At 38.8% G+C, this 15,000-nt stretch overlaps 1 protein-coding gene across 2 annotated transcripts in view; it reads right to left on the reverse strand.

Moving 5' to 3' along the window:
* LOC127662371 (1-phosphatidylinositol 4,5-bisphosphate phosphodiesterase beta-2-like) overlaps nucleotides 1-15,000 on the reverse strand; it is a 49,158-nt gene that overhangs the window by 25,447 nt on the left and 8,711 nt on the right. The window contains exons 5-18 of one of the 2 annotated variants that reach the window (XM_052153504.1): nucleotides 14,787-14,866; nucleotides 14,608-14,661; nucleotides 13,964-14,039; nucleotides 10,316-10,416; nucleotides 10,038-10,201; nucleotides 7,966-8,112; nucleotides 7,063-7,220; nucleotides 6,699-6,781; nucleotides 6,506-6,590; nucleotides 5,257-5,470; nucleotides 5,008-5,084; nucleotides 2,818-2,914; nucleotides 2,603-2,687; nucleotides 2,375-2,499 (exon numbers count right to left, since the gene is read on the reverse strand). In XM_052153504.1, coding sequence (XP_052009464.1) covers nucleotides 2,375-2,499; nucleotides 2,603-2,687; nucleotides 2,818-2,914; nucleotides 5,008-5,084; nucleotides 5,257-5,470; nucleotides 6,506-6,590; nucleotides 6,699-6,781; nucleotides 7,063-7,220; nucleotides 7,966-8,112; nucleotides 10,038-10,201; nucleotides 10,316-10,416; nucleotides 13,964-14,039; nucleotides 14,608-14,661; nucleotides 14,787-14,866 — 1,546 coding nt within the window. Of the gene's footprint in view, nucleotides 1-2,374; nucleotides 2,500-2,602; nucleotides 2,688-2,817; nucleotides 2,915-5,007; nucleotides 5,085-5,256; nucleotides 5,471-6,505; nucleotides 6,591-6,698; nucleotides 6,782-7,062; nucleotides 7,221-7,965; nucleotides 8,113-10,037; nucleotides 10,202-10,315; nucleotides 10,417-13,963; nucleotides 14,040-14,607; nucleotides 14,662-14,786; nucleotides 14,867-15,000 lie in introns of those variants that run through there. The other variant, XR_007972875.1, reaches the window with a different exon arrangement.

Below are 15,000 nucleotides of genomic sequence, written 5' to 3' on the forward strand. Positions count from 1 at the left end.
TAGAGTAGTTTACTGCAAAACACACTGTGTATAGTACAGTAATGACTGTATTGCATAACCTTACCTGGACGTATTGGTGACGGAGTTCTTTGATGCGCTCACTGTTCCTTTCAAAAGGAACTTTGTATAGTTGTTTCATTTGAACTCTGTGTTTAGCTAGAGTCCGAGAAATGGATGTTGTGCTGATTGCTGCAATGTTCCCAAAGACAAGGTTGTCCTCTACAACTCTGGACTGAATGTCCTTCAGTTTTATTTCATTGTCAGCAATCACCATGTTGACAATAGCAAGTTCCTGTTCTTCATTCAGGAGCTTTCCTCTGCCCCCTGAGGGAGGCAGACGTTGAATCCTTAGAGGGACAAAATACAGTTACATTTTAGAGACCGGAGGCACACAGTCACTCTAATAAATGGTAAAATTATTTACACTTTGCTGTAGGAGAAGCAATATCCTACCTGTTGGTTTCTCTGAAAATACGGACAATGGATGCCACTGTGTCCCGGCTGAGATTTGGCTGTACTCGTTCACCAGCTACTCTGTATGATAGCCCGTGGTTTATGACATGGTCAATGATAATAGCTCTTATTTGATCAGTTACCCTAGCTCTGGTCCTTCTTTGAGTGCCACCATGCATTCTAACTCCTCTACCTTGCCCCACTCCTCTCCCTTGCCCTTGCCCTTGCCCCACTCCTCTCCCTTGCCCTTGCCCCACTCCTCTCCCTTGTCCTTGCCCTTGCCCCACTCCTCTCCCTTGTCCTTGCCCTTGCCCCACTCCTCTCCCTCTACCTTGCCCCACTCCTCTCCCTTGTCCTTGCCCTTGCCCCACTCCTCTCCCTCTACCTTGCCCCACTCCTCTCCCTTGTCCTTGCCCTTGCCCCACTCCTCTCCCTCTACCTTGCCCCACTCCTCTCCCTTGCCCCACTCCTCTCCCTTGTCCTTGCCCTTGCCACACTCCTCTCCCTTGCCCTTGCCCCACTCCTCTCCCTTGTCCTTGCCCTTGCCCCACTCCTCTCCCTTGTCCTTGCCCTTGCCCCACTCCTCTCCCTTGTCCTTGCCCTTGCCCCACTCCTCTCCCTCTACCTTGCCCCACTCCTCTGCCTTGCCCTTGCCCCACTCCTCTCCCTTGTCCTTGCCCTTGCCCCACTCCTCTCCCTTGTCCTTGCCCTTGCCCCACTCCTCTCCCTCTACCTTGCCCCACTCCTCTCCCTTGTCCTTGCCCTTGCCCCACTCCTCTCCCTCTACCTTGCCCCACTCCTCTCCCTTGCCCTTGCCCCACTCCTCTCCCTTGTCCTTGCCCTTGCCCCACTCCTCTCCCTTGTCCTTGCCCTTGCCCCACTCCTCTCCCTCTACCTTGCCCCACTCCTCTCCCTTGTCCTTGCCCTTGCCCCACTCCTCTCCCTTGTCCTTGCCCTTGCCCCACTCCTCTCCCTTGCCCTTGCCCCACTCCTCTCCCTTGCCCTTGCCCCACTCCTCTCCCTTGCCCTTGCCCTTGCCCCACTCCTCTCCCTTGCCCTTGCCCCACTCCTCTCCCTTGTCCTTGCCCTTGCCCCACTCCTCTCCCTCTACCTTGCCCCACTCCTCTCCCTTGTCCTTACCCTTGCCCCACTCCTCTCCCTCTACCTTGCCCCACTCCTCTCCCTTGTCCTTGCCCTTGCCCCACTCCTCTCCCTCTACCTTGCCCCACTCCTCTCCCTTGCCCCACTCCTCTCCCTTGTCCTGGTACTCGTCTTCCTCTCCCTCGTGCAGGCATTTTTTTCTTTCTTTCTTTCTTTCTTTCTTTTTTTGTGTTGCTCTATATTGTTCCTTTTCCACACAAGATCAGCCCAAAGAGTCCTCTTTTAAGACATATGGTCATGCGATTGAAAGAACCTCAACACCTGAGTGTGCTTCCTAGATGGGAATCAGCTGTGATTTATATATTTGCATAACTTCAATAAGATGTTTCTCATTAGCAATGGAATAAGATACAGGGGATATATTTGTGTTTCAATTCACAATATGAACAGCTGTTCACTTTGACTTTAGCCTACATAAGTTATGTTTAGAACATGATGTTATCTGTTCTGACATACAGTGTGAAAGCATTTGTAAATTTGACTGTAAAATTACATTGTTTTGGTCTTGTTTGAGCTTGTGTGTAAAAGAAGTTCAAGCATTTTAAATTTGTGTTAATTGTATGCATTTTGTGTTAAAGCAACAAGAAATGTGTGAATAGTATAGCTTACACAGACGGATGTAGTGCTAACTGTGTTAAGAGTTTAGGAAATTTGTTAAATGTATTGAAAAAACTGTCATAGCGATTGAAAAAAACTGTAATACCCCAGATCAATAAATATGAAAAGTGAACATTAGGTGTTTTCTGCATGAGTGTCTCACCCATAGTTTGGTAGTTGAGTGCCACAAACTGACAGCCTGCGGTCCAGAAGGGCTGAGGACTATAGTTAGAAGAATCCACACGTGTTCCTTTAGGGTAGATGCGACTCATCTGCCTCTTATTATATCTACAGACATCAGTTCAGGCAACAAGAGACTTCTAACACACACATCATCTTACAGTCTGCATCTAAATATCAAGTCTTCTGTAGGACCGGCGTGAAAGGATACTCGGCCCAGTCCACGGCGCTCTTGGCAATCAAACTTTCTCCTTTAGTTTCCACGAACGACGAGATCACAAAACTCTTGTTCTTTTCTACATTTAGACAAAAATCACATTTTAAACTAAAAGATGCACATCATGTTGCATGAGAGGGTGATCAAATGCATTGATCATATAGATGAATATTAATCACACGTGCATGAGAGGGTCTATAAAATCTCACTCGCTGCGTTCTCAAAAGAGATGAATTTGTTCGGCTGGACGTAGTTGACTATAGCTGACATCTCTTCATATGCTGTCACTTCCTGTCCAGCGGTACCCTGAGAGGAAATCAAAACAAGCTCAACATCAGTAAGCGAGCTCCAGCAAAAACTACTTTCCAAAAGTTCAAAAGTTCACTGATAATCTTCCACTTTTTTTCAATGAATAATGACGTTCATTACACAAAGCTAGTATGACTTGATCATTTTAATGATAATAAATGGATAAATGAATAAAATAAATGGGCAAATGCTGTTAAATTAATGGAAACGGTTATACTTGTGAAAATTATATACATTTATATTCATTTATGTAATAAAACAATACTGGACTGTATATACAAAAATGCGCTTGATTAAATTAAATACAATTTTAAAACAATGACATAAATTGAAAAAATATCTTTGTTAATATTTATGCATTTAAATTTCATAAAAAAAATTCCATCACATTGAATTGTGTAAATTTAAACAAAATGTATTTAATAAAAATTAAAAAATATATATTTTTAAATAATTTTGTTTAAGATTACTTTTATGGATTTTTTTGTTTGTTTTATCCTCAGTAATAAAATATATAATAAAAGAATAAAAATATATTAATGGGCAAATGCAGTTAAATTAATGGGAAATGTTTAATTTGTGAAAGTGCCTAATTATTTATATAATAAAACAATACTGCACTGTAAATACAAAATATGCTTGATTAAATTAAATTAAATTAAATATAATTATATTGTTAAATAATTCCACACACTCAAAAAATATTTTTCAGATTTATCCATTTAAATTTCATTAAAAGAAATCATCAAATTGAATTGTGTAACTTCTAAAAAAAAATGTAATAAATAAAAATGTAAATATATATATATATATCTTATTACTATTTCATTTAAGATTAATTTTATGGATTTTTTTTTTTTTTTATCCTCAGCAATAAAATTTATAATAAAAAAATAAAATAAAAAAATGGGCAAATGCAGTTAAATTAATGGAAAATGTTTTATTTGTGAAAATGTCTAATTGTTTATAGAATAAAATAATAATGCACTGTAAATACAAAATATGCTTGATTAAATTAAATTTTAAAATAATTACATAAATTGAAAAAATATTTTAGATTATTTTTCTTTTCGGATTTATGCATTTAAATTTAATAAAAAAATCCCATCAAATTGAATTGTGTAAATTTTAACAAAATTTAATTAATACAAATTTTTACACATAATTTTTTTATTATTTATTTTAAGATTAATCAAGTAAATTTTATGGATTTTTTTTGGTTTGTTTTATACTCAGAAATAAAATATTACATATAATGTAATCAAGCATATTTTGTATTTACAGTGCATTATTATTTTATTATATAAACAAATAGACACTTTCACAGATTAAACTTTTTTTATTCTTTTATTATATATTTTATTACTGAGGATAAAACTAACAAAAAAAATCCATAAAATTAATCTTAAACGAAATAATAATAAAAAACGTATTTTTACATTTTTATTTATTTTTTTTAATTTTTTTTATGTTACACAATTAAATTTGATGGATTTTTTAAAGAAATTTAAATGGATAAATCTGAAAAAAATATTTTTGGATTGTGTGGAATTATTTAACAATTTAATTACATTTAATATAATGGGCAAATGCAGTTAAATTAATGGGAAATGTTTTATTTGTGAAAATGTCTAATTGTTTATATAATAAAATAATAATGCACTGTAAATAAAAAAATATGCTTGATTAAATTAAATAAAGTTTTTAAATAATTTCATACATAAAAAAAAAAATTTCTTCTCAGATTTATGCCTTTAAATTTCAAAACAAAATTCTATCAAATTGAATTGTGTAACTTTTAACAAAGTATAATTAATAAAAATATATACTTATTAATAATTGTTTGCATTTTTGTCCTTTTAAAGCTTGACCGCCCAGTCCCCTTTTACTTTCATTATATGGAAAAGAACAACCAGGAAACTTTCAAAATGTTCCCTTTTGTGTTCCACAGAAGAAGAAAGTCATACAGCTTTGAAACTACATGAAGGTGAGTAAATGATCCTTTTAAATGAAACACTATTCCTTTAAGGGTCTTTAATCTTCCTACAATATTGTACAAGGTTTTAAAAGTAAATGTCGCAGCGCTGCACCTCATCAGAGTTCTTCATCTTTTCCTCGTCATGTTCATCATGATCGTCATGTTCTTCAGTATGATCATCATGAGTTTCTGTATGAGACACAAAACACATTGGGTGATTATTTTTAGGGGTCCAAATTATTTGGGGATGTCCATAAGTGCAGTGGACACTTCTAAATGTCAGAATGTCAAGTGTGGCTTGAGTGGCAGATACACTGAACCGGTTAATCTTATTTTTGGACTCGTTTATAGCTCTGTTTACCATGTGCATGAGGTGCATCCTGGCCTTCTGCTGGAGCGGGTTGGTTTGGATCATCGCTCTGATTGGACCCAGAACCCTCTCCAGCTACTTGTGGCTGGTCGGTTACCGCTTTCTTTGCATTTTCTTTGTTTGGAGCTGCGTTGCTTTTCTTATTCTTGATCAGTATTTTACCCATCAGCTCAGATGGACTCGGGACTGGGTGGCCTGGCTTGAGCTGAGAACCAAACCCATAGAAAAATAGATAAAAAATGAAGTAGAATTATTATTAGCAGTTTGTAATTCAATTTTGCTTATTGAAGAAATATATCAGAACTGTAAGGATCATGCAACATCACAGTAGTAAACAGTCCCCTACATGCCCCATTGAGAGCGAGAACCACTAATCACCACCACAAGGAGGTTACCCCATGTGACTCTACCCTTCCTAGCAACCGGGCCAATTTGGTTGCTAAGGAGACTCACAGCATGTGGAGGCTCATGCTACTCCCCGTGATCCACACACAACTCACTACACGCCCCATTGAGAGCGAGAACCACTAATCACCACCACGAGGAGGTTACCCCATGTGACTCTACCCTCCCTAGCAACTGGGCTAATTTGGTTGCTAAGGAGATCTGGCTGGAGTCACTCACCACATGCCCCATTGAGAGCGAGAACCACTAATCACCTCCATGAGGAGGTTACCCCATGTGACTCTACCCTCCTTAGCAACCGGGCTAATTTGGTTGCTAAGGAGACCTGGCTGGAGTCACTCACCACACGCCCCATTGAAAGTGAGAACCACTAATCACCACCACGAGGAGGTTACCCCATGTGACTCTACCCTCCCTAGCAACCGGGCCAATTTGGTTGCTAAGGAGACCTGGCTGGGGTCACTCACCACATGCCCCATTGAGAGCGAGAACCACTAATCACCACCATGAGGAGGTTACCCCATGTGACTCCACCCTCCCTAGCAACCGGGCCAATTTGGTTGCTAAGGAGACCTGGCTGGAGTTACTCACCACACGCCCCATTGAGAGCAAGAACCACTAATCACCACCACGAAGAGGTTACCCTATGTGACTCTCCCCTCCCTAGCAACCGGGCCAATTTGGTTGCTAAGGAGACCTGGCTGGAGTCACTCACCACACGCCCCATTGAGAGCGAGAACCACTAATCATGACCACGAGGAGGTTACCCCATGATCATAAATCACGATTGATTCTTCAGAAATAAAACCAACCTAACCCTAACAGCTCAACTCACCGGGTATTTGTCCAGCAGATCAACGAGTAGAGCGTCTCCAAATATCGTCCTGCAGTAGTTTGCCATCTTCTCCTGCTGCTTCGCACTGAATAAAACATGAACAAATGAACAATTAATAGAATATCCGAAACAATGCAGTATGAGGACCAATATAAAGACGGTATATTCTGTGAATGATATGAAAGCGTCTTACGAATCCACGTGGTTTTCAAATGAAAGGACGACTGGATACTTGGACGTTTTGAATGCACTCTCAGCGATGGCCTCGATCACATCCTGTTACGGAAAATGAACATCCAAGAAGACTTATTGCTCAGATGTTGCTCTTAACGGAAAATCTAGGGGCCTCCCCCAGCACCCCCTTAGACCCGGCCATTTTTTAAAGTTTTGGTTTTGTCACTATTAAGATGATTAAGTTGAATTTGAAGTTAGTTGACTAATATTTTTACCATGACTGTTTCATAACCTGTTTCTGAGAAACCAACAAATTTAGCATCTACTTATTGTTACTGGCACGCTCGCCTCCATTCACACATCCCATAATCACAGGAACAGACCTTGAACAGGATCTCAGTTGTCATGGTGAAGCCGTGGGTGATGATTGGCTCTTCATCGGGAGGTTTGCCCTTCCAGCAGTCGAGCTCCAGACAGCGACACCCGGAGAGCAGACACTGGCGGTACATTTCCGGAGACGAGACGCCCGTTAACTGACCCGCTGCACAGAGACACCTCAATTCAAGACGTCTTTCATGTTATGCATATGTGTTAGTCCTTTCAATTTGTACCCTCTCCCAATGTTGGAATGCCCAATTCCCACTACTTAGAAGGTCCTCGTTGTGGCGCGGTGACTCGGCTCAATCCAGGTGGCGGAGGACAAGTCTCAGTTGCCTCCGCGTCTGAGACCGTCAATCTGCGCATCTGATCACGTGACTCGTTGTGCATGACACCGCGGAGACTCACAGCATGTGGAGGCTCATGCTACTCTCCACGATCCACACACAACTCACCACACACCCCATTGAGAGAACCACTAATCAACACCACGACGAGGTTACCACATGTGACTCTACCCTTCCTAGCAACCGGGCCAATTTGATTGCTTAGGAGACCTGACTGGAGTCACTCAGCATGCCTAAAATAATATTATCCCTGTAGTATAAATTTAAAACACATCTGTTTACGTTTCTGAGAAAGGCGTGGTGCTCAATGCAATTGACAATGAACAAGGAGGAAATACACTATATACATTATTTTTAATTAATTGAGCGGAAAACCAAAAACGTTTCAAGCATTTACACATTACTTAAGTAGTAAAGCGATTTGTATCATTGTGTAACCTGCTTGGCATTATAACTCATCACATGGTGCTACCAAAAACTTGTTGATACTTGCTCAAAAAGTGTCCAAATGTCATGATGGTCAACATATAAATGTTCCTCATGTAATAAGCGGTTCTTTACCTGTGAGATAGGTGTTGTGGGAGGACTTGACGAAGTAATGTGTTAAGGGTTGAGTCATGTCGTGACTCTGAGCCAGTTTGTCCAGGTTCACTACAGATGTTTCTGGTCCCATTAGATAGAACAGCAAACCATCTGGAGATATCTGACCTGCAGTTGCACAACACAAACAACTTCGGTTTAATCTTTGTATGGCTCCTTTAAAATTGAAGTGTCATAAAAGCCCTAATGTTCACTAGTAATGGTGTTTACTTGACAAAGTCTGTCCCTCCTTTCTCAACATACTAAAACATAATAGCAACACTTAGCTACAGGCTAAAACATACCAGCAATGCCTAGTAAAATGCTAGCAGTGCCTAGTTACATGCTGAAACATGCTAGCAATACCTAACAACATTCTAGCAATTCCAAATACATGCTAAGACATGCTAGCAATGCCTAACAAGCTATAAATTCCTAGCAACATGCTAAAACGTGCTTGAAATGTCTAGCTACATGCTAGCAATGTCTAATTTCATGCTACAACATGCTAGCAATGCCTACCAACAGGCTTGAGCATGCTAGCAATGCCCAGTAACATGCTAACAGCCCCTAGCAAAATGCTAAAACATACTAGCATAGCCTAACAACACACTTGAACATGCTAGCAATGCCTAGCAACATGCTAACAGCACCTAGCAAAATGCTAAAACATACTAGCAAAGCCTAGGGATGGGCTCTTGTTTGAATGAGCGTTGTGGCTTTCAGCATGCATATTAAGAGGAGCATAATAGAAATAGTTCCCATCCTGCACAAGCATTTGCTAAAATAGCCTAATCCTTTTTATTTCAATTTGAAGCTTATGATTATTGTTCATGTTCGCGGTAACCAAATAATAATAATCTTCGCTAAAAAAAATATGTTAGAATCAATATTTTTGTGTGAGGATCGATATTTTTTGATACAACACAAGTATCAGAAGTATCGATACTTTAGGATCGATCTGTCCATCCATAGCAAAGCTACTAGGTAACAACACCTAGCTACATAAATAAAATATGCTATAAATGCATAGCTACATGTTAAAACATGCTAGTTATGCATAGTAACATGATGGCAACACCTAGTGACATGCTAAAACATGCTAGTTATGCATAGTAACATGCTGGAAACACCTAGTGACATGCTAAAACGTTATAGTTATGCATAGTAACATGGGGGCAACACCTAGCGACATGCTAAAACATGCTAGTTATGCATAGTAACATGCTGGCAACACCTAGTGACAAACTAAAACATGCTAATTATGCATAGTAACATGCTGAAAACACCTAGTGACGTGTTAAAACATGCTAGTTATACATAGTAACATGCTGGCAACACCTTGTGACGTGTTAAAACATGCTAGTTATACATAGTAACATGCTGGCAACACCTAGCAACGTGCTAAAACCTGATAATTATACATAGTAACATGCTGGCAACACCAAGCAACCTGCTAAAACATGATAGTTATGCATAGTAACATGCTGGCAACACTAAGTAACACGCTAAATCATAATATTTATGCATAGTAACATGCTGGCAACATCTAGTGACGTGTTAAAACATGCTAGTTATACATAATAACATGCTAGTTACACCTAGTGACACGCTAAAGCATGGTAGTTACACATAGTAACATGCTAGCAACACCTAGCAACAAGCTAAAACATGCTAGTTATGCATTGTAACATGCTAGCAACGCCTAGTGACGTGTTAAAACATGCTAGCAATCAGTAACACTCTTTCACGTTGTTTAATCTTTCAGTCTTTCAAACTCTTTCAGTCTGTCAGACTGACTAAACGACCTGGGAAACCTTCACATTTTTAAAAGTATTTTAAAATTACAGACCAGGCTATGTCAAACCAACATCAAAGTTTGTCTTGATGAACTTTACCTGTCTAGTTCAAAATGGTATTTGTTATTTATTTAGTTTGTTTTTATTCATTGTGACTTGCAGAAGGTTACACTTATTCCAGGTTGAGTCCATTTGGAGGTTAAGTTTATTAAAAAATTATTTGATTAATTCACATATCATCATAATTATTCTCACCGCGACTGGCATTGGAGGAGCTTGGCTCATATTTCTCAATGAGATTCTTCATCTGCTCAGGTCTCACCAGTGGAAACAGCTCCTCATTCAGCCGAGCGTCACGCTGTTTCTCGTTCAAGAACTTCGCCATCGTCTCCTTCGTCATGAAGCCTTTTCCTTTGGTGCTATGGATGTCATCATGAAATATGAATTAATGCAAATGAATAATACATTTATGAAGGTAAGGTCACAATATTTCCAATAGGTGTTACACAAACAGATGGACTGTGTCGACTCACAATGAAGTGAAGATTTCACTGATTTCTGGTCGGGGACACAAATGCAGCAGAAATGTTTTGAATGCAGCTTCAGTGAATACATCTGACTTAATGGTGTCGAACTGAACACAAGACATGTCATGAGTTAAATGCAGCACAAAAACTCATGTTGGTATTCCAGCTCATGATACAGATAGTACTACTCATCCCGAATGGCCTTTTCACCACGGCGGTTGCCACCGCAATTACGCATTAGCAGCTCTAAACCTCTAAGTGGCGCCATAAAGATAGAATTTCAATAGGTGAAAATTGAACGCCTCAATGCTGTTCCTTATGGTGCCTTGATCTCGCCTCAGAATAAAAATATAAAAATGTATTCTGACATAATATCGCACAATTGTGACAACTTAATTTCTGGCAGTCCTGACCTAAATATTCGTAATTGCATAATTGTTTATATCTCACGATTGCAACTTTATATCTCGTAATTTCGAGATATCAACTTTATACCTTGTGCATGCGACTTAATGTCACAATTACGAGATATACATTTGTAGATTTAAATTGTAATTTTATTTCTTGTAATTATGAGATATAAACATATAAAATATCTAAAAACTGTGACATCATTTCTCGTAATTTAAAATTTCTCATAAAAAAATTATGAATTGGTTTTAATCAGTTTTATAGATTAACTTTAATTTAATTTCTCATATTTGTGAGTTTATATCTCGCAATTGCGATTTCATTTCTCATATTTGCGAATAGCGACATTATACAGTATATTGCAATTTTGAGTTTGTCGCGCAATTGCGACTATTTTTGTCTGTCGCAACTGTAATCTCAATTAAAACATACTGTATACATTTGCAATTGTGACTATTTTTTCTTTAATACAAAATCTAAACTTAATATCTTGCAACTGCGACTAGTTCGCAATTTAATCCTCATAATTTCGTGTTTATATCTCACAATTGCAATTTTTTGTTTATAATCACATGATATAAACTCACAATTGCACCTTTATTTCTAGTAAATACGAATTATAAATGTAATATCTTGCAATTGCGACTAAGTCACAATTTAAAACTTGTGATTGCATGTTTATATCTCACGATTGCAACTTTATATCTCGTAATTTCGAGATATCAACTTTATACCTTGTGCATGCGACTTAATGTCACAATTACGAGATATACATTTGTAGATTTAAATTGTAACTTTATTTCTTGTAATTATGAGATATAAACATATAAAATATCTCAAAACTGTGACATCATTTCTCATAATTGTGAGTTTATATCTCACAATTGCGATTTAATTTCTCATATTTGCGAATAGCGACATTATACAGTATATTGCAATTTTGAGTTTGTCACGCAATTGCGACTATTTTTGTCAACCGCAACTGTAATCTCAATTAAAACATACTGTATACATTTGCAATTGTGACTATTTTTTCTTTAATACAAAATCTAAACTTAATATCTTGCAACTGTGATTAGTTCGCATTTAATCCTCATAATTTCGTGTTTATATCTCGCGATTGCAATTTTTTGTTTATAATCACAATTGCACCTTTATTTCTAGTAAATACGAATTCTAAACGTAATATCTTGCAATTGTGACTAAGTCACAATTTAATTGCAACTTTCTCACTATTGCAGCTGTCACAATTATGAGATATAATTTTTTTTATTTAAATTGTAACTTTATTTCTGGAAATTACGAGATATAAACGTAGAAAATATCTAAAAACTGTGACAAAATTTCTCGTAATTTAAAATTTCTCATAAAAAAATAATTAATTGGTTTTAATCAGTTTTATAGCTTAACTTTTATTTAATTTCTCATAATTGTGAGTTTATATCTCGCAATTGTGATTTAATTTCTCATATTTGCGAATAGCGACATTATACAGTATATTGCAATTTTGAGTTTGTCGCTCAATTGCGACTATTTTTGTCAATCGCAACTGTAATCTCAATTAAAACATACTGTATACATTTGCAATTGTGACTATTTTTTATTTAATACAAAATCTAAACGTAATATCTTGCAACTGCGACTAGTTCGAATTTAATCCTCATAATTGCATGTTGATATTTTTAATTGCGACTATCTCTCAGATTCACAAGATTTCAACTTCATATCTTGGGCACGTGTTTTTATTTCTTGCAATTGTGACAATCTACACAAAATTGCAACTCTCACAATTACGAGAAATACATTTGCAATTGCAAGTTTATTTTTTGTTATAACGAGATATAAGCTTTTATACACTCACCTAAAGGATTATTAGGAACACACACTAATACTGTGTTTGACCCCCTTTCGCCTTCAGAACTGCCTTAATTCTACGTGGCATTGATTCAACAAGGTGCTGAAAGCATTCTTTAGAAATGTTGGCCCATATTGATAGGATAGCATCTTGCAGTTGATGGAGATTTGTGGGATGCACATCCAGGGCACGAAGCTCCCGTTCCACCACATCCCAAAGATGCTCTATTGGGTTGAGATCTGGTGACTGTGGGGGCCATTTTAGTACAGTGAACTCATTGTCATGTTCAAGAAACCAATTTGAAATGATTCGAGCTTTGTGACATGGTGCATTATCCTGCTGGAAGTAGCCATCAGAGGATGGGTACATGGTGGCCATAAAGGGATGGACATGGTCAGAAACAATGCTCAGGTAGGCCGTGGCATTTAAACGATGCCCAATTGGCACTAAGGGGTCTAAAGTGTGCCAAGAAAACATCCCCACACCATTACACCACCACCACCAGCCTGCACAGTGGTAACAAGGCATGATGGATCCATGTTCTCATTCTGTTTACGCCAAATTCTGACTCTACCATCTGAATGTCTCGACAGAAATCGAGACCCATCAGACCAGGCAACATTTTTCCAGTCTTCAACTGTCCAATTTTGGTGAGCTCTTGCAAATTGTAGCCTCTTTTTCCTATTTGTAGTGGAGATGAGTGGTACCCGGTGGGGTCTTCTGCTGTTGTAGCCCATCCGCCTCAAGGTTGTGCGTGTTGTGGCTTCACAAATGCTTTGCTGCATACCTCGGTTGTAACGAGTGGTTATTTCAGGCCAAGATACTCTTCTATCAGCTTGAATCAGTCGGCCCATTCTCCTCTGACCTCTAGCATCAAAAAGGCATTTTCGCCCACAGGACTGCCGCATACTGGATGTTTTTCCCTTTTCACACCATTCTTTGTAAACCCTAGAAATGGTTGTGCGTGAAAATCCCAGTAACTGAGCAGATTGTGAAATACTCAGACCGGCCCGTCTGGCACCAACAACCATGCCACGCTCAAAATTGCTTAAATCACCTTTCTTTCCCATTCTGACATTCAGTTTGGAGTTCAGGAGATTGTCTTGACCAGGACCACACCCCTAAATGCATTGAAGCAACTGTCATGTGATTGGTTGATTAGATAATTGCATTAATGAGAAATTGAACAGGTGTTCCTAATAATCCTTTAGGTGAGTGTATTTCACAACTTTGTTATCATTCTCATAATTTTGACTTTATGTCAAGCATTGACTTGCTGGTCGGACGCTGTGTAAACACTTACCTGTAACCCATTTTTTCAACCATTACAACATTTTATATTATACACATTTTTTATCTGGTTCCCCTAAACACCCACACGCACACACCTTTCCCTTCGGGAGATTGGCAGCTGCCAGGGCGGATTCCACTCTTTTCTTGTCAGCAGGAAACATCTTTATGATACTGAGACAGATCATTAGATCATTATTATTGTCAGTTATCACATGTAAGCAAATTAGTCAGCCCTGAAATGAAAAGTTACACTTTATTATAAGACAACAAGCTTTTATAGCAGGGGTGTCAATCCTCGGACATGTGCCACCCTCAGACATGTGCCACCCTCAGACATGTGTCACCCTCAGACATGTGCGCCCTCGGACATGTGTCACCCTCAGACATGTGCCACCCTCAGACATGTGTCACCCTCAGACATGTGTCACCCTCAGACATGTGCCACCCTCAGACATGTGTCACCCTCAGACATGTGTCACCCTCAGACATGTGCCACCCTCAGACATGTGCCACCCTCGGACATGTGCCACACTCAGACATGTGTCACCCTCAGACATGTGCCACCCTCAGACATGTGTCACCCTCAGACATGTGCCACCCTCAGACATGTGTCACCCTCAGACATGTGCCACCCTCGGACATGTGTCACACAAACGTATGTTTGACACCCCTGCATTATAGCATCTTAACAAGGTAAGCAAGGTAACATTTGCTGTTTTACAATATTTTTGTCTCTTACTTCTTAACTGGGATCTTTCCATCCTTGTTGGCCTGCAGTGTCAAGCGAACATACCTACAGACAAAATAAACAAGCCAGAGAAATGTAAATATAATGCTTATCGGTAGACAGCTGGAAATATAAATCAGCATTTTCATCAGCCATGTTGAAGTTTTAAATGTACAGCTTAAATTGCTCACACTTTCTCCAGGAAGACCTGTCGGCAAGCATTTGCTCTCAGTGTGTTGTATGTGATAGCAAGGATGTCGTCCGCCCAAGCCTGTCCCAAAAAAGAAAGATCGACTCACATGGTTTCTACTTGTTGTTATGCAGTTGCTAGGGTGTTGTGATTGATTGGTAATATTTATGTATTTATTTATTCTCTTAATGGTATATCAGGATGTTTCTATGTTC

Source organism: Xyrauchen texanus, chromosome 22 (assembly GCF_025860055.1).
Source record: "Xyrauchen texanus isolate HMW12.3.18 chromosome 22, RBS_HiC_50CHRs, whole genome shotgun sequence".
Lineage (NCBI taxonomy): Eukaryota > Metazoa > Chordata > Actinopteri > Cypriniformes > Catostomidae > Xyrauchen > Xyrauchen texanus.